Source organism: Arvicola amphibius, chromosome 18 (assembly GCF_903992535.2).
Source record: "Arvicola amphibius chromosome 18, mArvAmp1.2, whole genome shotgun sequence".
Classification (NCBI taxonomy): domain Eukaryota; kingdom Metazoa; phylum Chordata; class Mammalia; order Rodentia; family Cricetidae; genus Arvicola; species Arvicola amphibius.
The window spans coordinates 1,004,762-1,029,525 of NC_052064.1; the positions used below are offsets into that span (position 1 = coordinate 1,004,762).

The 24,764-nt window shown below is 38.6% G+C and overlaps 1 protein-coding gene across 2 annotated transcripts in view; it reads left to right on the plus strand.

Annotated features, from left to right (window-relative positions):
- The window catches only part of Cacna2d1 (calcium voltage-gated channel auxiliary subunit alpha2delta 1), a 428,064-nt gene that overhangs the window by 366,365 nt on the left and 36,935 nt on the right, over window positions 1-24,764 (plus strand). The window contains exons 15-25 of one of the 2 annotated variants that reach the window (XM_038315276.1): window positions 1,130-1,219; window positions 4,033-4,110; window positions 5,606-5,680; window positions 6,301-6,375; window positions 8,010-8,066; window positions 11,271-11,342; window positions 12,977-13,048; window positions 16,078-16,139; window positions 22,432-22,508; window positions 23,700-23,720; window positions 24,356-24,416. In XM_038315276.1, the coding sequence (XP_038171204.1) occupies window positions 1,130-1,219; window positions 4,033-4,110; window positions 5,606-5,680; window positions 6,301-6,375; window positions 8,010-8,066; window positions 11,271-11,342; window positions 12,977-13,048; window positions 16,078-16,139; window positions 22,432-22,508; window positions 23,700-23,720; window positions 24,356-24,416 (740 nt within the window). The remainder of the gene's footprint in view (window positions 1-1,129; window positions 1,220-4,032; window positions 4,111-5,605; window positions 5,681-6,300; window positions 6,376-8,009; window positions 8,067-11,270; window positions 11,343-12,976; window positions 13,049-16,077; window positions 16,140-22,431; window positions 22,509-23,699; window positions 23,721-24,355; window positions 24,417-24,764) is intronic. The other variant, XM_038315275.1, reaches the window with a different exon arrangement.

Below are 24,764 nucleotides of genomic sequence, written 5' to 3' on the forward strand. Positions count from 1 at the left end.
TTAGGTATTAAAAAGTCATAGAAATGGATAATATGAAATTTGTTAATAATCTCTTGTAATTTTTATTCAATTGTAAGTCAAACATAACTTTCTCAGCCATATAGAACACGAAACAGTCATTACTCTGGGCAAGTGATCTAAACACTACATAGGACTTAGATTTTTCCCACAGATGCCTCCAGGTCTATTTACCTATTTATTTAAATAAAGCTGCAGGAAGATGGCCTTATAACGTCGGGGGTTTGAGAGAAAAAGCATACTATTTACACAACATTTTGTAGAATTCGGCAATTTTTTTTTTTTTTTGGTTTTTCGAGACAGGGTTTTTCTGCAGCTTTTTTAGAGCCTGTCCTGGAACTAGCTCTTGTAGACCAGGTTGGCCTTGAACTCAGAGATCCGCCTGCCTCTGCCTCCCGAGTGCTGGGATTAAAGGCGTGCGCCACCACCGCCCGGCGTAGAATTCGGCAATTTTAACATAAATATTTTTCATTTTGAAATATTCATAAATTACGATTTAAAGATTATGACCTAATTTGAAACAACAGCAATAATGTACCAAATAGCTGTTAAAACTGAGCACAAATAGCTTGGCCTCCCTCCCCCCGAGGGCTGAGATGAAGCAGCAGAGAATGTAAGCCTGGTGTCTGGATTTGGCGCTTACTGCAGTTATTTTTTTGATATGTTTAAATGCAGTTTTGAATTCCATCCAAACAATCTGTTATGTGGAAGCAAGTATGTGGCTGCTTTATCATTTCAAATTTGTGCAATTTCACACATAAATCACAGAGCCCTATATAGTTTAGATCAACATGAAGCGATTCATAATGAATATTTTCACTTATCATTGGCTCTACTTTGAGGAACAATGTTCTGATTGGTACTAGAAAAAAAAACCTGGAGGAGATATATACTATAAATAGGTACTATTGATCCAGTGTTTACAAACATACCATTTAAGGAATAAACTAGATGAAAATTGTAGAATGCCCCAACTAGGACAGATATACTCTCCATAATTTGGTTCCATATTCATTTTCAATTTTTCTCTTTGAAGGTTACTTTGAAACATTGTATCTCTGACATTTGTTTCTTCTGTTGATGGTTTACAACCTTTCTTTCGTATAAATAGGAATATTTGGATGTCCTGGGGAGACCCATGGTTTTAGCAGGAGACAAAGCGAAGCAGGTGCAGTGGACCAACGTGTATCTGGACGCGCTGGTAAGAGGCTGGGCTTCTCCACCAGAAGCTGACATGGGAAGAGCACACGGCTGACTTTTCCTCTCTCTGGGTGGCATTTCCCTTTTCCTCTTCCCTGATCCTTTCTTTCTAAAGAAAGTTTGCAAGTTTCTCAGCTAGGTTTTAGAAAGTGCTTAGAAAATCCCAGATTTACATTAGTATAAAATCATACATGTAAAATTGTAGATTACTCTTGTTCTACTGAAAATATTGGTTTTCCAACTTAAACCGTTGAATATATGGGGATTGCAATCACTCGTTGCAATATCAGAAATACTCGTTTTTAATATAAGAAAATAATGGTGAACATCATGCGAGTAGTAACTAGGAATTCCATATTTTGAACAAACGTTTTGAAACACCTATTTTTGAAGCGGGTGTCTGTGTAACTATATGTACAACACGCTCCACCATTGCACCCGGACTTGTGCAAACTGTAACATACATTTAGTTAGATCCACAGACTCTGGCAATGCATTTAAATCAGCATGAGCATAATTGCATCTTCGTATAGAATCTCCGGCTTTAAGTGCAGACTTGGACATTCTTATGGAAATATCACATTCAGGTGACCAATCTGCTGAGAGATAATGTATGCATATCAGGTTCTCATAATGCATCTGCCGTGTTAACACAAGAGTGCTATCACGTTTTAAGGAGTAATTTCCAACTGGGAGTTATTTTCCTTATTTTTGTCACTTGAACTTGTATGAAAACATCTTTTGTCAAGCACACAGTGGTGCAGAGAGCTCCCGCTGGCATATAACAACTGGTACCCTGGATTGGTGTTAGGTATCCTATAATAAACATCGGTCAACCCCGTTTCCCACAGAGCACAAAATTATCTAGCCCAAATTGTCAATATAAGTTGAGAAATCATGTTTTAGTTTATTTTTACTTTATGACACAAGTTGTTAAAACTTGACAATACCTAAGATTTTTTTTCATATGCCAAATCTGAATTTAAGGACTATTTAGCCATTTACCAAAGTAATATACTATACAGAGTCTAAATGCAAAGCAGAGAGTAAATGCTGAATCAGTGATGCCCTTTCCCCTACTTGGAGTGCAGTTAAATGCCTTTGCTACTCTCTCAGGGCAATGATGAACCGAAGGGCAAAATGCAACCCGTTAGAATGACTTATCACTTGGTACTCACAAAATAAACACATACAGGAAGTTGAGGGAAAGTAGGGACTATTAGCAGCCATCTCGCATGCTAAGACAGATAAAGGGAAGCTTGCTTACCTCAAGCCACAGAAAATGACTGTCGAGTGTTCCTTCTTGACGTTACTTATTTACTTAAGGTCACATGGTCATCTCCAGCCATGACCAAGATGTTTAGGGTTTTTTCAAACCCATCACAGGATTGCACACGATAGGAGTCAATAGTTAGGCCTTGCTGCGTTTCCTATGACCAGAAGTTCATTACCCAGAGTGTCTGCATTGCTGGCAAGGTTCTCACTGATAACACAAATAACATTTGGCGGAAATGCTGATTGTCAATGTTCCACTTTCCAAGCTGAAATGAGATGTTTAAAAAAACAAACGAAGTGGGAGACGTAAGTTGGTGGCCAGAGGACACAGCATTCTTTGTACTGGTTTAAAAATAGGAGCCCCATTACTTAGAATCACTGCGGGGGCGGGGAGGCGGGGGTCTGAATGTGCGTCAATCAAATCAGCAGTTTATTAGGAAGGGGACATATGGTCTTTCAAGAACAAACTTGATAACCGTATTTCAAGAACAAACTTGATAAGGACTGCGACATGGAGGATTCTAAGAGTTGTGGCACTTCAGAAGAAAGATGCTGTCTAATTGGGACTGGAACGGGGAGTGGTTAAAAGGGGAGACATTTCAGCTGAGCGGAAGTGCGAGTCCCGGTTCTGTAATTCATGGGGAGGATAAAGCTGCACATTTGCCAATTTAGGAGCACTGGGTTCATTCAAGTAATAATACCAACTCGGGATCACCTTTAGAGACCCTGGATAGATGAGAGAAATAGGACGTAGTGCAATGTCGTGGGGAGATTGCTTCATTTGGAAGATGGCGGGACACTCCCTATGTAAAGGGAAATAGGAGGAGTTGCCATGTTTAAGATGTGTCACATTCCAGGAGGCGGGACACTTAGTTTTTCATTCTATCCTGTGGCACAGTGCCTGGGACAAAGAGCACACTTCAGAGTCTAGTTGTTTAAAGTAATATTCATTAGGGAACTGTTGAAAAGTAATATTTAAACATCACAGTACTCACCTAGAATATTCTACAAGTTAAAAGTAATAAACACCACAGTACTCACCTAGAGATTTCTGCAAGTACATTGTCAATATCGTTTTTCTTCTGTGTGACACAGCATCGAGCTAGACATTTGTCATGTGGCGTAACACCTTTGACTTGGGGCTTAAAAATTGTAATTGAAGCTATAGAACTAGCTTTCAGCCAGTCTAAAGTACTATTCGATGAGAGTCCCCTGTGGAGGCGCCTGGCCGTACAGGAATGGTGAAGGTAGAGAAACAGCTGTGAGCAGAGTCATGGATGTCACAGTTACAATTGCTTTATTTTATTCCAATACTTATTTGATGTTGCAAAACTGCTTAATGAGTATTTATTTTACCTAAGACATTTTCATTGAGTGTTTTGAAAAATTCTCTTTAAAGATAGTCAGAATTAGTTATTAAGTTTTTGTGACTCTTTTCAAGATAATTACAAAGTGAAGTTTCCAATTTCAAAGGCTGATCCAGTAGTACGAAGTTCAAAATGTTGCTTTCATGGGCCTTCTCTCTCCATCTATTTTTAGGAGCTGGGACTTGTCATTACTGGAACTCTGCCGGTCTTCAATGTCACTGGGCAATCTGAAAATAAGACAAACTTGAAGGTTAAAAGTTAATTGATAAAATGACTAACAATAAGCGATAAACTATGACGTTGAAGCTGCATGTGGATAAGATATTTCTATAAGGAGATATATAAGATGTGATTGTCTCGCAAGGCTGGAGGTCATTGGCGACAGCTGTCTGCGTGATAACCACCTGGGAAAAGGGAAGTGAAGGTCACATCCTTGTGGCCCTAGAGTCAGGATTCAGCTTCGCTTGGTCTAACTGTGACCTGATGAGAAACTCAGAAAGTCAGACCACAACTAATAACATGGAAAGTGGACAAGAGTATCATGAGACCACTTTTTTTTTCCTTTTTATGAGACAAGGTTTCTCTGTGTAACAATCCTAGCTATCCTGGAACTAGCTCTTGCAGACCAGGCTGGCCTCGACCTCACAGACATCTGCCTGCCTGTACCTCCTGCATGCTGAGATTAAAGGCGTGTGCCAACACCACTCATTTTTAAAATGTGCTTGAGATATTAATGGAATTCAGGGGGAAACAGAAAAGCCAAAACCATGGTTCTTTTTGAATCAGGTTCAGACACATGTTTGTTGAATTCTAGCTTAGAATTCCCAAGTAATAGCTTTTTTTTAATATAATAACCTGAGGATCTAATTGGTCTCTTGTTTCCTACTTTTTATAATTCAATGAAAAATTAGTTTCATAAAAATGCTCAATTTCTTTAGCTTTGGTAATATAAGTACAATAAGGCGCTATCTACTTGAAAGTTGTAACTGATTATTGAATATGGTTCATACTTATTATGTTTATTATCTACTAAATGCTTTGACTTTAAAATAGAATTGCATAGTTAAGAATGAAGGTAAGACTATAGAAATTATTTTTAATACGAATGGTTTGTAATCCAGGTGATACTGGCGGCTTAAAGGAATGTTAATTTCTGGTTTGTAGCTCAATGAGGTCTATTGCACTAAAACATGTTTGAGGGCTTCATTTTAGCACTGGACTTATACAAAGTTTTGAATCTCGTTTTGAGGGCCATTGACATATTGAATATTTATAAGGTCTAAATATTTAAATTCATAATGGTATAAGCCTCTATGTTCTTCCTTGTCATGTTTTAAAATTTTTAACATAGTCTATCCATCAGATTGTTTTTTATTTACCGGTTTTATTCAGTCTAGGAATGGTTTATTGAAACAGACCATAACTATTGACCCAACTATTTTATTTAGTAAAATATTCATGCCTTTTATGATTTAGGTTTAGTCATTAATATTTCATGTAAGTTAAATAATTTGGGGTGATGAAGCTGTGGAAAACAGCCAAAGCTGAGAGTCTTTGTAAATTGACACCAAATGTACCGTGTGTGTGTGTGTGTGTGTGTGTGTGTGTGTGTTGTGTATGTGTGTGTGTGTGTTGTGTTTGCATCAGTATGGAAATCATTCCGTACCATAATAGAAGGATAAATATATATTTGTGTAGAAAGCTTTTCTGGTATAAAATGCACTACCTTCACCATCTTCTTTTAGAACCAGTTGATTCTTGGAGTGATGGGCGTTGATGTGTCTCTGGAAGATATAAAGAGATTGACACCACGTTTTACAGTAAGATGTAATTTATTCTTTGACTTCACCTCCTATTTCCAAACTATGTACCAATATATTTTGTCCATGATAGCACTGGAGAGTGAGATACATGTGGCTAATCTAGCAAAAGAGTTTAAGGTTAAAAGGCATTTTTAAAATATGAAGTGTTGATGGAGTGGCGGGGCTGTGTCCCGCCACCCGGCTAGCTTTACCCAAAATAATTACACGGAAACTGTATTCTTTTAAAACACTGCCTGGCCCATAGTTTCAGCCTCTTATTGGCTAATTAACTCATATTTAGTAATCCGTGTAGCACCACAAGGTGGTCACTTACCAGGGGAGATCTTAACCTGCGTCCATCTCAGAGGGGAGAGGCATGGCGACCATGGCGACTGCCTGAAGCGTCTGCCTTACTGCCTGCTACCCAGCATTCTGTTGTTTACTCTGCCTACCTAATTTTCTATCCTATTGGGCCAAGCAGTGTCTTTATTAATTAACCAATGAAAGTCCTCCATCAATGAAGACACTGTTTTGTTTCTTCTGTGTTACAAAACTTGTACTGAATAACTTTTTACAATGATTAATGTGGACTTCTAATTGTGACTTAGGAATCTCTAAGCTATTTTACTGTTTTCCAGCTGTGTCCCAATGGCTACTATTTTGCAATCGATCCTAATGGTTATGTCTTATTGCATCCAAATCTTCAGCCAAAGGTATGTATATAATTTGTTTGTTATAGTTATTAGGGTTTGATACAATTACTGACTAACTCTAACGGGATTGTGACTTGAAATTCTCTTGGTAACATTCCAGACCAATGTCAATGGCAAGGCCACTGGTGACAACATATGGAAATCTGAAAGCATTCCTCATTTTCTTTTACCGAGTCAGTCTGACTACTGTCCTCCTCTCAGACAGCCGTTGTCACCTTTCCAATCTCGCTGTCATGCACCTCTCTTGCAGCTGTAAGGCTCTAGGAGGGCCTTGCTCCAGAGAACACACGGCAAGTCTAGAGGAGCAGTATAGGAGGTCTGGAACTCTCAAAGTTAACCTTCCCTTTCCTCAACAGCCCATCAGTGGATCTAAAAGAAAGGAGGTGCTATGGCCAGGCCCATTATTATTGAAGAAGGTGAAATAATGTTAAAAGCAAGTGTTACTAGGTCAAAGTCATATGATTTCTTCCTGGAACTGTAATTTATTACAACATATTTCAGTATCATTTTGTCATTTATAGACAGCTCCGCAGTATCAATAAACCAGTCACAAATATTTTGTGCATTTTCCGCTATGGAATTGTCATATTTTTCCAAAATATGTCACTCCGTGACCACACTTTAACAAATAGTGAAGTGACTATCCTGAGTTTTCTACCATAAACTTTTATTTGTCACATTAAAAGAAGCAGATTAACTTTTTAGATTTGCTATTTTGATAAATTCTGAAAGAGGCTAATTATATAAAAAATCGTACATAATTGATGTCATAGAAATCAATATTCCAAATGAATCTATTGCTGTGGCTGAGTTCTCCTTTAGCTTATTAATAGACGCCACTGCCCTCGTTCTTTTAGATAACAAAGGATCAAATGTCAAATGTTCGCCATTCCATATATCCAATTATATTTATTCCAGTCTGTTCAGAATGCTATAGCAATTTTCTTAAAGCAAAGCCAGGTATGCTTCTAAACAATGAAGCTGACTTCACACAGTTTTTATTGTGGTCAGGAGTGCGGACTCAGGCATGAGTGATCAGTGTATGTTCCTCCTTACAGCCAGCTTCCCCCTCTAACTGCACAAGAGGGGCCAAGCAGGCAAAGGGGTCTCTGGCTTCCCTTACGTAAATCTTAATCCCATTGTCAGCTATTGCCTTCCAGCCTAGTAACCTCTAAAAGACCCAACCTTCTTTTACAACCCTCTGACCAAGGCAGGAAGAATCTGCAGGGGCCATTGCCAGTATTTATTTCATGTAGTTGTGCCATGTACATTTCTACGGTTTTTATTTTTTAATCTTTGTTTTGTTTCGGCCAAGGAAATTTATCTAGGACAAATTCTCTCTTTCCACGCTCCAAGTTTTATATTCTTAAGGAAAATCCAAGACAAAGATAAACAGTTTCTTTTAAAAAAATAAAAGAAAAAATGATTCTTACTACCATTACCAGTTTGGGGTTTTGTTGGTATCTTGTTTTGTTTTGTTGTCATGGACTCCACGATACAAGCATTCTGAGTTATGACTACATCACTTCTTCTGCTTCTTGTCAAGGAAATGGCTGACTAACACTGACTACAGGGTAGAATTCTTACTGTGGTGATCTGTAGGGTAATGGGCTATCATTTCTCTGTTGCTCCAGCCTATTGGTGTAGGCATACCGACCATTAATTTAAGAAAAAGGCGACCCAACGTGCAGGTAACTGTGAATGAGGTAGATAGCCGTGCTTCCGAATTTGCTAAATCAGGTTGAGATCAAGCTTCTGTCCTCAAGGCTTGTAAGCCCGGCCTTTCCTGACGCCAGGCTTACAGAGCATGCGCTTCCCTTCTCAGTGAGCTGGAGCAGCGTGCTAACTATAGTAGGGGGTGCGCCCTGGCTGGAAGGTGGCTAAGGAAACTGATCTAATAATAACGTTAATCAGAATAATCAGAATGAAATGCCTCCTATAAAATTGTTATTAAGTTTGGTGAAATTAATATCATATCCATGTTTTCCTAACAGTTCGCTTGTGAATTTGATTTCTAAGTGCAAATAAAGTCATGATTCCAATGTTGTGATTTTTTTTTAAACTAGAATTTTTAGCCACGTGTTTGGTTTTCTTCTTTACTTTCTAAAAAATGGAATTTTGGGTGCAAGAGAGATGGCACAGTGGTAGTGAGCACTGGCTGCTCTTCCTGAGGACCAGGGTGTGATTCCCAGTACCACATGGTGGCTTGATCCATCCATAACTCAAGTACACTGGACCCAATGACCCCTCTGGTTTCTGTGGGCAGTGCGCTCACCTAGTCCTCACACACACATTGGTTACAGATATGTGTAGACCGAAGACATTCAACTTTAGAATTTAAACTATTCAGAGAGATCCAAAATGTTAGAGAAAATTTAACACCATTGTAGATGTCTGTGTAGCCTATTATTTCCTTTAAAACACACAGTAGTGTTTTACTGGAGAGGCAGCGTGGTGTTAGAGGTCCCTAAGAGTACGGATAGTGGGAATAAGTTATAATCTGGTCCTATTGGTAGCCGACACTTGTCCTTGGAGCAGGGAGTCACACCAATTCCATTCTGCACTCCACGTGGGAAATTAAACATACGTGTTGATGCCATGCCCCACCCTTGAAAGTTCTCATTGAATTTGAGTTCCAAAGAGTCTGTCGGCTTCTCCATCTGTCACAACTGTAATGACCGGGAGGAGTGGAGCTGTCCTTGTCTCAGGGAGCTAGAGCTCTGGGGAAATCTGCTCTCGTGTACAGAGCTAGAACCATGCGGTGCTCTGAGCCCTGTGTTGCTGCATCTGAAAGGCTCGGGAGCCTTCTAGGTCCCTGTAGAGGTTACAATGGCGTGTATACCTTTCTCAGCTAGGCAACGATTTTGTTTTTCTGTTTGCATGTGACTTTGGTAATACCTTAAGTTATAGTTTTTGCCATCAGCTGCGTTTCGGTGATTTTATTTGTACCACTACTCCAAATAATGCATGCAAAGATTATTAAATAAATTTTAAAAAAGCAACCTTAATAATGATTTTTTAAAATTCTATGCAAACTCTAAATGGCAAACTAGCAACCACATAAAATTTCTTCATTGGGGAAATATTTTAAACTCTGAGGTATTATATTATTAAATTAATACTTATTCATAATTGTTACAAATTTTAAATTTTGTTAGCATCATATACTACCCTTAATAATTATGCTAAGGGAATGAATTATTCCCATGCTGATGAGAAATACTAGGCAATAAATTTTTCTTCATGAGGGTTTTCAGAAACCATGAGACTAAATACATTTCTTCAGCCCGTATTGCTATTTTATTATTAGCAGATTGTTTGTTTCTTTAATTTTCTAGTTCTTACAGAAGGGATGGCTCTTTCAAAAACAGTGATCTGCTGGATTGCCATTTACAAATACAAGCGATGCATTGACAATTTCTTTTATGATTTCGTTTTCTTCTCTGTCTTTATATGTTGGATTGGGACATGATCTGCATATTGCCAATTCCTCCTGATAATGGCTGCTCCCTGCATGCTGTTTGGGGCCTGTCATGCTATGCGTTATCCATTGCATGTAAGAGAAACATTCCGTTTTCATTTTACCATTTGATTGTCTTGGGTTTGTTTTGCATTGGTTTTTATCTTAATTTGAATGTTTATACAGTAGTGTTTGTGGAACATTCGTTGTGTCTTTTTGTTAGGGAGGTTGCAAGTTTCACGGACTTAATAAAAATTCCCCATATTGACATTTATTTCCATGTTGCATGTATATTGCAAAGGAATATTTGCTCCTGCAGCAAAAGTTGTCCATCCAAACAGTAGTGGATTGTGCTGGAAAACCCAATACTTGATTTCTATAGTATAAAAACTCTGATTTTGCAGAGTTCTTAAGCAGTGAATGTTTTCTCAATCATCAAAGGCACTGGTTGGTTCAGGGTCTCTGGTGCAGTGTGTGCTGAGCAAACGTGAGGTCCAGGACTCAGTCCCCTGCTCCCCCACCCCTACCAAAGACACGGGAAGAGCATTTTAAAAATTGTTACTTGAAGAATTCTCATTAATCAAGTACCATGGAGATCCAAAATTGTGACTTTTCAAAAATATGAATATCCCCTGAAATAAGGCATTTTGCATGATTATAAATAAATATATCCCATGTGTGCAATACCATTCATTTTTCATCTGAACAAATTGCACTAATGGGGCAGATTTTTGTCTGCTACTAGTATGTTACGAGTACATCCCCCTTAGCATGCCTGGTGTTTGAGACAGTTGCAATACAGATGTCATTTCCAAGGCCATGGTAAAATATCTGTTACACCTGCAAGGAGCCAAACACAGACTGCATTAATTAGAAGTATCTAATTCTGGCCAGATTTGGATGATACTCTTTAATAAATATTTTAAGGTCTACCTTCTAAAGTTTTCAATTATTTTGAAATCTTTTATTCTACTAAAAGCTGGAACTTTCATGTGACATGTTGTATGATGTAGCAAGAATTATCAGGAAACCGGTACATTTTGTATATCTACTAGTCTAACGGCCTTGAATGTTTGAAAAATTAGAATCACGCCAAATGAGGTGAATTTAGCAGGACAGTAACATCAGCTGAGATATAAGTAAATACTCTGCCGTGTTCCACAGTGAGCTTCCTTACACACCACAAGAAAAGGCAGCGATGTTAAGGTGGAGACTAGTGTCAGTGAGACCACAGGTTTGATTTCTAGCCTCTTGCTGCCTTCAGTTGATAACTGGTGATAACTGTCTGCTGCATTCAAACTCAATGCCTAGCTCTTAAAAGAAGGTGAGTAATTTACAGAGAGTGAGTTCATACTGAATGCTCTTCAAACTGCCCTGGGTGCAGCGCTGTCTTCTAATAATGTAAGTCCTTCATTATTTACTGTCCTCTGTGTAGAACCCCAAATCTCAGGAGCCCGTCACACTGGACTTCCTCGATGCGGAGTTAGAGAATGACATTAAAGTGGAGGTGAGTGTGTGCCCCAGAACTAAGTCGAGCAGACACATGGCTGGACCGGGACTCCCAACCCACAAATAGTATCTGACCGATGGGTTATGTCAGGATGTCTCCTAGCTTACACTGATGTGTTCTTTGTCACTAAAATGGTATATGCCCTGGGCTGCCTTCTTCCAATAACTCATACCAGAAAAGAATACATATTTCAGGTTATGTATAGCCATACTTGTATTTTTTATTGCCTTACTCACTCCAAAGGGAGAGTTATTTTAAACATACAAAAATAACTAATTTTAATGAAATTTATAGTCAGACATGCTATGAAGTAGAGAGAGAAGTTGGAAGCATTCCAGCCAGCCAACCGCATGAAGAGCCATGTCAGGAAAGCAGCTGCCATGTTTGTCTGAAGACCCTTGACATGTTTCTATTTTCCTTCAACAACAAAGCCACAGGGCACTTCTGCCAGGTTGCTTCCTAATTGTAAAGGCTGTTATCTAATAGAAAAAGAGGAAGTGATCAAGTTCAGAGTTACTCTGGAAGGTGGCATAGTGACTTCTGAAACATTTTTGGTCATTTCTTTAAAGCGCTTGGTATCCCAGTTTTAGGGGGATGATGGCGGTGAGGTTGAGTCAGATCCCGCTGACTCGCAATAACGCCCCCATTAGTCTCTCAACATCTGCTTCCCTTCAATGTAGCGGCTGAGTGTCAGGCTATACGGAGAAAAGGTGAGCGAGAGATGGGGTACATGGTAAAGCTTGGTTATTTTTTCAGTCGCTTCTTACTGTTCCCCTTCAAACTGAAAATGTCTTCAGTGAGTTCAGTTCATCTTCTAGTTATCAGATTTGTCTGTCCTGTCACACCAAGTTTGTTCAGTCACTGGTGGTTAACTAAAGCCCAGATGTGATGTGCTGGGAATATATAAAATGAAAATCAAGTTGAAAGGAATTCTGGGATTTTCCGGTAGACTGGTTTGGCCTGGCTTTGCTTTTATGGAGTAAGGAAGCTGTAAGGGGCTTCACTGTGTGATATGAAATCCTAATAGGACTACTCCATACGACAAAGGAAAAGTAAATTTCAAAGGGCAAGCCCCATGTGAGGGTCCTGTAATCCCGGGACTCTGGAGTCAGAGCATAAGGATCCTGCAAGTTTTGGGTTCAGCCTGGTCTGGGAGTTGAGTCTCGGGGCTGCAGGGAGACCTGTTCTGGAAAACCAACAAACAAAAACAATAGCAACTCGTAAAGGGCGATCCTGAACCCTTACTTCCAAAAGACTATTATCTAGGTGAGGTAAGAATTTGAAATACTCCACATCCCATGTCAATTCTGTGAATACCCATTTTAACTTCACAATATCTACTTCCCTCCAGAATGCAGAAGCTTGACAGAAACTGACTCCATTACTATTATGTTTCAAAATTCCCGGACCCATTAACAAAAAAAAATTCAATAAGCATGATTTCCTTATGTAAAATGGCTGCAACGTGGCAGCATAAAAATTCCAAATAACGTCATCGAGTAGCGCAACCGCTTTGCCATTCTCATTCGGTTTCCTTGAAATAAGGTAATACCTTTAAAATGAGAGTTTTCTTAATCGTCTGAGGGTCAGTTTGTTTCCTGGAATACAGCAATTGTTTCATTTTCTCTTAGATTCGAAATAAAATGATCGATGGGGAGAGTGGAGAGAAAACGTTCAGAACGCTGGTCAAATCTCAGGATGAGGTAAGAATTAATGGAGGCTTGGTCGTGAGTAAGCATAGCCATGCTGGTAACTCAGCAATCCTTCCAGGGTTTATTTCTGGAACAGAGATAACTCTACTGAACAGTTTTTCTTCTTCTTCTTACAAAAATCCTTTATTATTTCAGTAGAGAATAGCTCAGCAATTTGAGAGTACTTGCTGTTTCATTCTGAGGTAGGGAGTTCAGATCCCAGCCACCTTGTTGGCAGGCTCTGTGGTGCCTGTCACTCCCGTTAGAAAATCTCTGGCGCCCTCTTCTGAGCTCTGCAGGCACCTGCACATTCATGAGCACATACAGTCACACAGACACACACACACACACACACACACAAATAAATAAATAAATAAACAAGTAAATTAATATATTAACCACAACTTGTAAAAACTGTATTCTCAAAATTACCCTTTGTGTCTGAGTGATTTAATTTAAGAAATAGATCTCTGTGGACCAGGGATGTGGTAATATTTAAATTAAGGTAACATTAGATGCCACATTGTATTACTTGTGTACATAGATGTTGTAGAGATTGTGTTCTGTGTGTTTTATCTAGTTTTACCATTTAAACCCTCTCTACCAGTGGTTCTCAACCTTCCTCATGCTGCAACACTTTAATACAGTTCCTCATGTTGTGGTGACTCCCAACCATAAAACTGTTTTATTGCTGTTTCATAACAACAATTTTGCTACAATTATGATCTGTAATATAAATATCTGAAATGTGAATTATCTGGTATGTGATCCTGTGGGGGTCAAGACCCACAGGCTGAGAACCACCGCTCTATACCCTTTATGATTTTCCTGCCTCTAAGTCTGAAAACAAGTCATGTGGTAGCAGAGCTATCGTCATTATTCTCTGTATATATATATATATATATATATATATATATATATATCTCAATATATATAGCAATAGCGATATATATATAGCTACAGGTCTGCGGGTAAGAGGCTTTTGTTTGTGGGGATACTCTTCTCTATCCACTGTCAGTCACTTGTGGAATAAAAGCAGACATTCACATATTTGAATATTCAGAATTACCTAGGATTAGGACATTTCCTGCCTGTGACTTTAATTGCAGCTTTCACATGCGACCTTTGTTCTTACTCAAAATCCTGTTTTAGGAATGTGTTTTCTCCCTAACTGCTTGGCAGCTCTTCCCCTAGAAGGGACAGACTATTTAAATACCTTTATAGCACACATCATTTCTTATTTTGATGTAATCATGAGTGGCTATTATCAGAACAGAAGAAGGAGGTATTAAATTTTCATTTTAAGTGAACTATTGACTCCAGTTCTTCACTGTAGCCGTGGCCTTGACTCCTTGCTCCCTACAGTAAGGATGTAAAGTAGTCACAGTTCTGCCAACTCCTATGAGTTCTTCCAAGGGCTCTGACCTTCGCATTCTTTATGCAGCTCATAACTCCTTTTCGCGTTGCTAATTTCCCTCTCAATTTGCTGTTCATTCAGTCTCTGAGCAGTATTCACCCTTGAAAGGCAGACTTATTGTCTGTCTTAGAAGTGTTAGTTTTTCTCTTAAGTGTACTTTTGTAGACAGGCATATTTGCCAATTATCTACTCCAACAATGTTACTCTCTCCCCATCTGTGTTTACCCTTCAAGAAACCTTATTATTTACTTTGAATGAACATTTTGATATTGTCAGGTTTATAAAATTATCTAAACAATTATAAAATATGCATTATTCTGAATTTTTCATTATTTTATTTTCCTTTTATTGAAAATATTTTTTTCTTACGTAGTATATCTTGATTATGGTTCCGCTACCTCTACTCTTCCTAGAACCCCATCCTATCTAGATCTGCCACTTTTCTTTCTTCCATTAAAAGATAAACATGTTTATGAGGAATAATAATGAAATAATTAAATATAATATAATACAATAAGGTCAAACAAAAACCGATTTTTCAGATGATATCATTGAGAACATTAGATCTGTGTGTACTTTATATGGATTTTGGCAGGAGTAAGGAGCTATGATAATAGCTTCTATATTAAAAGGTTTTAGTTTAATTTCTCTCCAGGTGTCATCGCTCCACAGATAGAAATTAGATGATGGGAAAGCCCATTATTTCTTGTAAGAAATCGTTGAACTTTCCTCTGCTCCATTTCCCACCTGTGAGATAGGAGAGTTGACTATTAACACATTTCAGCACTGGTGACAGGTCATCTTATTCCCAAGTGTGTGCACCTTTCCCACAGAGCATCTCTTCACACGGTGTTTACTGAAACTTTTCACAAGACCTTCTCCAAATTGGTTTGTAGAGATTTTTTCATAGTCCTCTCTATCAGGCATACAGTTGTTCTTTAATAAGGCAAATGTTCGGAGTAAGTAAATTAAAACTACACGTATGCAAATAATATACTTAGTAGAGGAAAGAATGAGTTGTGTTTACTCTAGTTCTTGACACAGGAGATTTGTACATACATGAGCTGTTTGTTTGACTCTGCACTTTGCCTAGAGAAAATAGGTGTTTTTCTAACCTTCAACCATGGAGTAATTATCTATGTATAACAACATGATAGCCCCATAAAAAGGATTGGCAAGATGGTAGTTACACTTACAGATATAGAAATGCTGATGTATTTTCCTCCTCATACCAGCTATTATTTTTAGACATGTTCTACTAAGATTGATATTTGAACCTTGTCTAATATTCCATTGTCCCATTTCCTCACAAAATTTGGTTTTAATTAAATCTTTCAGCGTTCTGTTATCAAACACTAAGGTTCTATGATTATAAATTATCAAACACTAAGGTTCTATCATTATAAATCTATAACTTATTTGAGTATTTAGTTCTGTTCCGAACTTTTATTTGAGAAGCACACACATCAAAATATTAAAGATGTATAATAGAAACATGCCATTTACTTATGAAATAGGATGTTGAATGACCACAGAATTTCCAGGTGGACATTATATTTTTACTTTCTATAAATTCATATATCTCGATGGGGGTTGTAATGACCATGTATAACTTTCTTTCTAGAGATACATTGACAAAGGAAATAGAACCTACACATGGACACCCGTCAATGGCACAGATTACAGGTACTGCACTCCTTGTATAACTGTCTTGTATAAAGGACCGTTCATTTTCTAATATTTGGTAGCCAGTTTTCAATAGACTAGTATGAAATCCTAATTTTAATTACAAATTATTCCCTCCAACATAAAAATGATTTAGAGCCTGGTTTTCAGAATGTGAATGGTGGAAAGAAGCTAATATAATATTTAGAAATGATAACTTTCCTTAATGACAATAGTAGTAAATATTGATGTCATAACCATAATAATTTGTAGTTATGACTTCTATTGACTTTCTGTTTTGTGTCTATTTAACCTAGTTATTTTCATTAATGTTAGCTTAAAAATAAAATAATAGTGTGTTATATGTGATATAAAATAATCTTAGCCCCACTGAACAGTTCAATGATGTCTGGATCCCTCCCTTCTTCTGTATATTGGACCTAAAAAACCCATACTCAATAATCCATTGGATGATCCCTTCTTTCTTCAAACTCAGTGACCACTATTCATTGATTCTCTCTCTCTCTCTCTCTCTCTCTCTCTCTCTCTCTCTCTCTCTCTCTCTCTCTCTCTCTCTCTCTCTCTGTTTACTTTGTCAAGACAGGGTTTCTCTGTGTAGCTCTGGCTGTCCTGGAACTCACTTTTTAGATCAACATGACCTCACACTCAGAGATCTGCCTGCCTCTGCCTCCTGAAAGCTGCGATTAACTGCATGCACCACCACACCCAAGAATTCTGTTCTGTTGCCTTAAATCTTCTCAGAGCTTCCTGCTTTCTCCTTGTTCCTGTGTCCCACACCCTTGGAATAGTAAAATGTTTCTTCTTGCTACTTATTACCTCTTCTTCCTGGAAATTCCACCTTTTGAATTTCATCAACCCACACCTACCCTCCTACTTCCTCCACTTTAATAGCCTCTCCTCATTCTTCCAAGACAAACTTATTTTCACTCTCCTATATTCACAGAGATCCACACCCACATTCTGTGTCCATTATTTAAGATAGATCTATATGGGTAAAGTCAAACAGGATGTATTTGCTAAAATAAATCTTAAAATACAACTAAAAATGACAGGTCAGTTTAATACCATTATATATTATATTTCATGGACTTAGAGTTAGTCTGTTGAGTCATTTGCTAAACATTTACCCTCAGTTTCCATCCATACACACACACACACACACACACACATACACACACACACACACATTCACGGACTAATAGTAGGCAGTTAGCAAAGAGACCAGGTCTATAGCCCACATTTAGGTAGCATTGAGAAAGATGATCCTCATTTTTTCTATCTCCCCTTCTCTAATCAGCTCATCACTTCCCACTCAGTCACCAACTTCAAAGTCATCTTTTGCCACTTGTACAATTGCCAGCCAAAGCTATAAAGTCTCCAAGTCATTTCCAACACTACACTTCAGCAGACACGACCGCGGCAATGTATCGATAGCTTAGCATGTCACCTAACCTCAGGCAGCCTTTATGAGGGCCTGGAGAGCTCAGCAATACAAAAAATATAGGATATTTATATATACTTCTTTTCATGGCTTCTCTTTTCTCCTCAAGCCCATAAGTTCCCTGCACATTTTCTCTCGGGTGTGATTTTATTTTGTTCCGTTCTGTTGAAAAACGCTGTGGTCAGAGGAAACGCTCACCAAAGTACATAACAGCTTAAATGTGAAATTCTATTCTTTTTTCTTCAGTTTTAACCTCAATACAGAAAAAGATCATACTTGAGTTCAATTATTCAATATGCCTCCACTCAAATCTCCTAATAATTTGGAATCTCATTCACTAAAACAAGTCTATCATGGAATCAGTTCTCGAAGCCTTCTGTTCTCCTTCAACACTAGCCTTCTAAATCTGCTGCTCAAATACGCAATTAAACACCCTCTCGTAAAGCCTTACTTCTCCTCAAAGACACTACCGGCACTCTGCTTTGTGGCCTTTGTTCTGGTCACTTTAAATTAAGATTACTTCCCAAGACCAAGTCTCCTGTTCATTCTGCATCTACTTTATGCCTTTCCCTACTCTGCAGAGGACACTTTTATATCTATTTTAAATCCGGTGTTACCACCTGTTTGGTCAACAAAAACTCCATGTGGGTTTACACACGAACTTGTATATACATGAGGTTTATAGAAAGATATTTAACTCCATTGCTGACCATTTCCTTAAGTTCTAAGAGGGCAGAGAGGTGATGTTTCATTTATATCTGAATCCCATGCTCATAACACAGAGGCACATTGTAGGTACTTTCGAAATGAATATAAAATTGAAGAGTCTCAAAGTGAAGAAATAGCTTTTAACTTGTACAAACTTGGAATCTGTTTCATCTTGTCAAACCCAGAAAGCTATACCCCACGTTCTCTGTCATAATTTTCTCATGTGGCCTTTGACTATGCGTTTATCAAAAATCAATAGGAATCCCAATCAGTTTGCTCTGACAGAGTCATGCCCAGCGACTTCTTTTCATTATTGCTGTTGTTGTTGTCTTTTCTTGCAGCACCTCAGTTCATAAACATCACACACCATCTCTTAGGGGAGCCTTGAGTGCCAGAGATGTCTCAAAGTTACAGTGTTGTTGCTTTCGTAGGAACCTGTCTCTTTTGTTCTTGGGATGACAAATAGAATGTAGAAGAAGAAAGCACAAAGCTACTGTCTTGAGATAATGCATCCAAGTCCTTCTCTGTCTATCTTAGTTACATTTTAGGACACTGAAAAATACCAGAATTACAATTCTCATTATTTTACTCATTTCTATCTACTGAGTAGATTGTAATATCTGGCTTTCTTCCAGGCATCTCTTTACATTTGTATAATGTTCATGAACAATTTCAAATAATGACTTTCCTCATTTATTTCAGTTATTACCATCTTTCAGTTTTTGAAGAACCCTATAATAGCTCACGAAGATACAGAACACTGGGAAGCTCTGTCTCTTAAAAGAATAGCATCATTGTAAAACAAAGTATTGCTAGGTAGTGGTGGCGCATGCCTTTAATCCAAGAACTCAGGAGGCAGAGGCAGGCGAGTCTCTGTCAGGAGTGAATGGGGAGTGAGAGGGGACGGGCAGATAGGAAATCAGAGGGAATGGGAAAAAAGGAGGGAGGGGAAACTGGTTAATATGTAAACTAAGTAAAAAAATACGTTATTCAAATAAAAATGTTGCATTAAAAAAAGATGTAATATAGATGTCCCATTTACAGATGAGCATTCTGGTGTCTGATTTTCTCCATTTCAGCCAGTTGTGGGTCTCTGTGTTAATCACTATCTAATGAAATAGAGGCTTCTCTGGTTAGGGTTGAGAGATGCGTTAATCTACTGGTATAATGACAAATCACAGCAACTGCTTTAATGATTTGTGTTAACAGAACAACAGTAGTTGGCTCTCCCCTGGGCCTCTGATCTGTTTACTCATGGGTTCTTGGCTGCAGTGGTGCTGGATATGGATTCCATCTTGTGGCATTAGCCTTATACCCAATCAGAAAGGAATTCCGGGTTGTTCACTCCACCAGCACACGAAGGAGCCTATCTTGCTAGGGCAATCATTGCTGTACTTGCAGTGCTCACAAGCAGATCTGAGTTTGTAATTGTCTCGCAAACGGCCTCTTCACTCAGGCTCTTTCACCCCAGAAGCATTGCACAGTCTAAGTAATGTCCCTCCTCGAGCTCAGTGTCACCCTTTGCTCACAACATAGAACTGTTCTGGGCGACAGCGATGTCACCATTTCTACCACAGTCTATCTGCTGCCGTTTGACTGCCTCTGTCACCACACTGGGCTCTGAGGAAGCCATGGCTGCTTAATTAACATTGCTTGCTTTCCAAAGAGCCCATTCCCAAATCTCTGCCTTGGGCCTCAGTTACATGCATGCCCTAATGTCTGGGCAATTAAGTTCACAAATAACTAACAGGTATCCTATTCTGCCTGAAACTGCATGCTTTGATTAAATGAGTAAATACCAATGTCAGACACAGGTGGTTTCTGTTTTCTTAAACCTCCATCCAGCTTAGGGAACACATTTTAAAAAATGTAAGTAATGACATCTCTTACTGGAATGTGCTATTTCCTAAAGTTATCGACTCTGATGGGGATAAAGGATTTGAGTTGAAAACTGTGTTAGTAGCCCATTTAATTCAATTTATTAGGTTTATGTGAATATCAAAACTATTACCTGGGCTCTATCATCTACTTAATGTCACTTGCTTTATTAAACTTTAATGTCTGTGAAGAAATCAAGAAGCCTTGTTGTACTGGGTTCATGTTATGAGATGCAGAAGTCCTTGCTTAGGAAAGCGTCATTGCTTTGGAATGCTGGTAATATCTTTTCTGCAGTATGTGGAAGAAACCAGCGTTGGATTGACTTGGAAACAGATAGAACTGTTTTCCTACAGCGTGATTTGTGACTTGAGTGACAATATCATGGTTTTGAAGGCCAGCACATCGTATATTTCGCGTGCCAATTTCAAAGCCGTCGTTGGGAGTCCCGTGGGTTGCTGCACCACTTTTGGTGATGCATAACATGTAACTCAAGCTGGCAGAGAAATTCTGTAGTAGTTGTATGATATCATCGGTTATCATCGGTTTTAATTAGAAGGTTCTGATGATGATAAATGCTGATGAAGCAATAAAACCATCCTAATTCCCCTTGAGAGAAACTTGTAGGAGGTCATTTTCAAATACTCAGTAATTCTGTCCTTTTATTAATGGCAAGTGAATCATGAAAGACCGCCTTGCTTTCAGAATGATTGTGTTGCTTATTTTAATTTGAATCCCTGCCTCCTCTGAAGTTACCTATAAAAGGAATGTAGAAATGTTCATTAACCCTACATAATACTTTATTTCCCTGACCTTTTCCCATAGGCAAAGTCTGTGATTTTACTTAGCGGTGGTGGAAGTTTGGCAAATGAGGGTGACAAGCACTCATTATTTTTGCCATCTTTATTGCAAAATTAAATTTTAGAAAGTAAACCCTCACACTTGAACATTTGTACAGGGGAATTTTAACACTTTTATTCATAAGAAATGAAATTTTTATTTTGTTTTGTTATATATTATCTATCAATAACATGCAATGGGATAATAATCTGGGTTTCTATCCCCCCATATCTGAGTATATGGGGTGGGGGAGGTTAGGATGACTTAAAACATCTACAAATGTTTAACAACATTCAAATTCCTAGAAAGAAACACACTTTCTGCTGTTTTACTGGTATTTGGGGGTATTTGTTAAAAGCATGTTAACCAAGAATTACTCTTTGTGTAGGGTTTCATAGGGCATCTTAGAAACACACCCATTTCTTACACCCAGGACTCACTGGCTTCCCTGTACATGCAAGACATAGCAAAGGTCATTGGCTTTGGCAAAGGTGGATAAGCAATCATTTCTATGTCTAACATGAGTGTATTAGCTGAAGGAAGAAACGAAGGTTACTTCTGACCACTGCCTACTCTGAATGAAAAGCTCTGATATGTTCATCAGGTGGTCTGTGAATTAGAAACCTCTAAAAATGTAAGGTTGCCTCTCCGACAGTTTCCTGTGAGCCATCATTCAGACAAGGTGGGTGCCAGGCTTACCTAACACCCCTGGTGACGAAAACATTCTGAAGTTGGCCTAAGATTACAGTGGAACTGGCCTTTGGTTGGGACATCTATCATGAGACTACGTGAAACTCAAGAAGTCCTTCCTCTTTAACAGCAATGTCCTCAACCATGTGACATGTCACAACAAATGGGTCCAAAGAATCAAACCATGTCTCTAATGGGCTGGAGTTGTCCACGTGCGGACACTGGGGTTCTTGCCTTAGGACCACAGCCTTCAGACGGTGGGATTTATTTCTGATATCCTTGTGTGTTGTGCAGTGGTAACAATGGTTATTCTTTCAGTTTTAATTCTTGATTCGGTTTGGTTTAAACCATTGAACATTCTGTATAATAAAGAGGGTGCGTCCAACTGGTATGATATTTACTTTGTTTAATTTTAAACCCTGTTTTCCTTTTTTTTTTTATTCTCAATCTGGAGTACATTCCTCCTCAACTATTTTATGATGATATTAGGCGACTTGTCTTGTCCTTACCTCTTAATTCCCTGCCCTGTAGAGAACCTGGTGACACTGTTTAGGAAGGGGGAGGTGAAGGATTCTATTTGCTGAATGCATCTTCTTGTCAAAGAAACATGTCCTCCGCTTTGGCATGAGGAAGATCTTCAGACTTTCCCATGAACGTGATGTCTTTTGGGGTTTTGTTTTTTAAGTTGCGTTTCATTTTTGTTTGTTTGTGTTTATGCTTCTCTTGTTTCTTTTGCAGTTTGGCCTTGGTGTTGCCATCCTACAGTTTTTACTATATCAAAGCCAAGCAAGCAGAGACAATAACTCAGGCCAGATGTAAGTACCGTGAGTGCAGCTGCAGTATCCACTCGCTGTCTCCTAAAGTCAGATGCGTGCGCCTAGATTTGGGGGTGCCCAAGGCTTAGACATCTTAGTGGGTATTATTATCCAGTCTCCAGCAATGATTCTAACCTATCCCAAACATGCAAGGAACAAGAAGTATTCTACGTGGATAGAATATGAGCAGGTACTCCAGTCACACTGGCAGTCCCACCGCCCGCCCCCGCCTTGCTATGTGCTGAGAATCATTGCGGTGCCGTGTCCTCTGTGCCTGTTGTTTTAAGGGTCTGTGAGCTGGTGTGCACCGTCTCACACGCTAATGCCAACATGGTCTCCGCTCATGGCGCTGTGCTGGCAAAAGCTTTTCCTTTGCTTATCTATCCTTTTTTTTCTTTCTTTTTTTTCTTTTTTGCCTTTGGCCAGAATAATGTTGTGCTTGGCAGTTAGCTTGCTTTTTATAATCCAAATTAATGTCTCGGTAACTCAGATAAATTCACTTTTAAGCATCCTTTGGAATGTGGAGTAAATAGCATCAGTAACCGTTTCAAGTCACTTTTAAGCTTTGTTTTGTTCTTGATGGCTAGACTTCGTTAAGCAAAATGACCATCATAGCCTTGCTTCACCACCCCATAGTGACTGGCAATCTAAATTTTTGTTCTGTTAGGCTTCACAAAAAAAATACATATACATATATCTTGTACGAGTTTCCATCTTTTCCATGCCTGTCCTTTGGCTGTTGGCAGGGGTGGGCACTTCTGTATTGTGGAAGATTAAAGGCTACGTTTGTACTGTCACTCAATAGGCATGATGGTCTTTTAACAACCGGCAGTTCTGCATGAGCTAGCTTTTTATGTGGTAAAGGAGGGGATAACTAGTGAGTCCTTGCTCATTCGTAAGTGCTTCTGTCTGGAGCTGGCATCATTGGGACTGCATCTGCACCAACCACTTGGCAAAAACAGACCCTTGAAATAGCCACAGGACAGAGAGTGGGAAAGAGTAAAGTGGACAGAACAGAGCTTCCCGCCTTCAAAACTATGTGGTTTTTCCAAACGACAACTGTACATAAATGGACCTTTGATCTGTGCACAATATTTTTATTCACAGTCACTGAATAAAATATTGCTTGTGACCCCTTTACTTTACCCTCTTTTTTTGTTTCCCTGCTTTCTCTTTCTGATGGATTTACAGCAAAAAAGGGAAAAATGAAGGGCAAGTATTTTCTTGTTGCTCAATTTCTTTATGTTTAGTGCACAGTATTTTCACTACTGTCTTCATTCCTGCTGGATCTTATCCTCTGTGCTTCCCATTCGCTAGACTTTACTCCATGAGTACCCGAAAGTTGGCAGCAGGACAGGGCGGGTGTACCTGTGTGTGCTCATGCGACCTCTCACACTTAAGTTGGTTTTAATATCGTGTTTCTTTTTTACATCTTTCCACCTGCTAATTCATACCTAATATAAGATTCTTATTACCTCACCAAATGCATGAATGAGTTCATTCAAAACATTTTTATCCTGTTAATAGACTTCACTGTTATTTTAAATGAGACGCTTGTTATAAAACATACTTACTGTCTTAAGATATTTAAGTATATTAGATGAAGAGTATAGATAGCATTTCCTAGGTAATTACTGCTGTAACTGTCTAGTGAAGCTCACCCATGTTATAATCTTACTACACTGGGAAACACTGAGAATCTTCACAAGTAATTTGTTTTGAGTTTAAGATATAGTCTGTTGAAACTTTTCTTACTACATACTTCTTACAATGCCTTCATGTTGTCTCAGACCCTGAAAGCATGTGTTCTGTATTGTTTATCAAATCTTATATCATTAAATTTTCAGATTCAGAAACCCTGAAGCCAGACAATTTTGAAGAATCTGGCTACACCTTCATAGCACCAAGGTTGGTTTTGTTGTTCTGATTTCTTCTTATTGTTGGTTAAATCCTTCCAAAATGTCCTTAATTGGGATCAAATTTACTCAGGGTTCATTCTGTGTTATGTTATGGAGCCAAGGATGACTTTTAAGCTTCCAATATCCTTTTATTCATGCAGATAACAGCCACTAGGGGAGTAATTGCTGTAGACAGAGCAGTGTGCTAACTCAGATGCATAATGGCAGATGGGAGCTAGGGGCTTTGGTCTTCTGGAATAAACACTACATCCAGTAGAGGAGGATTGTCTCCTGGAGGTTGTATAGCATATACATATAAGTACATATAAGCACAAAGGTACTCCACACATACATATAA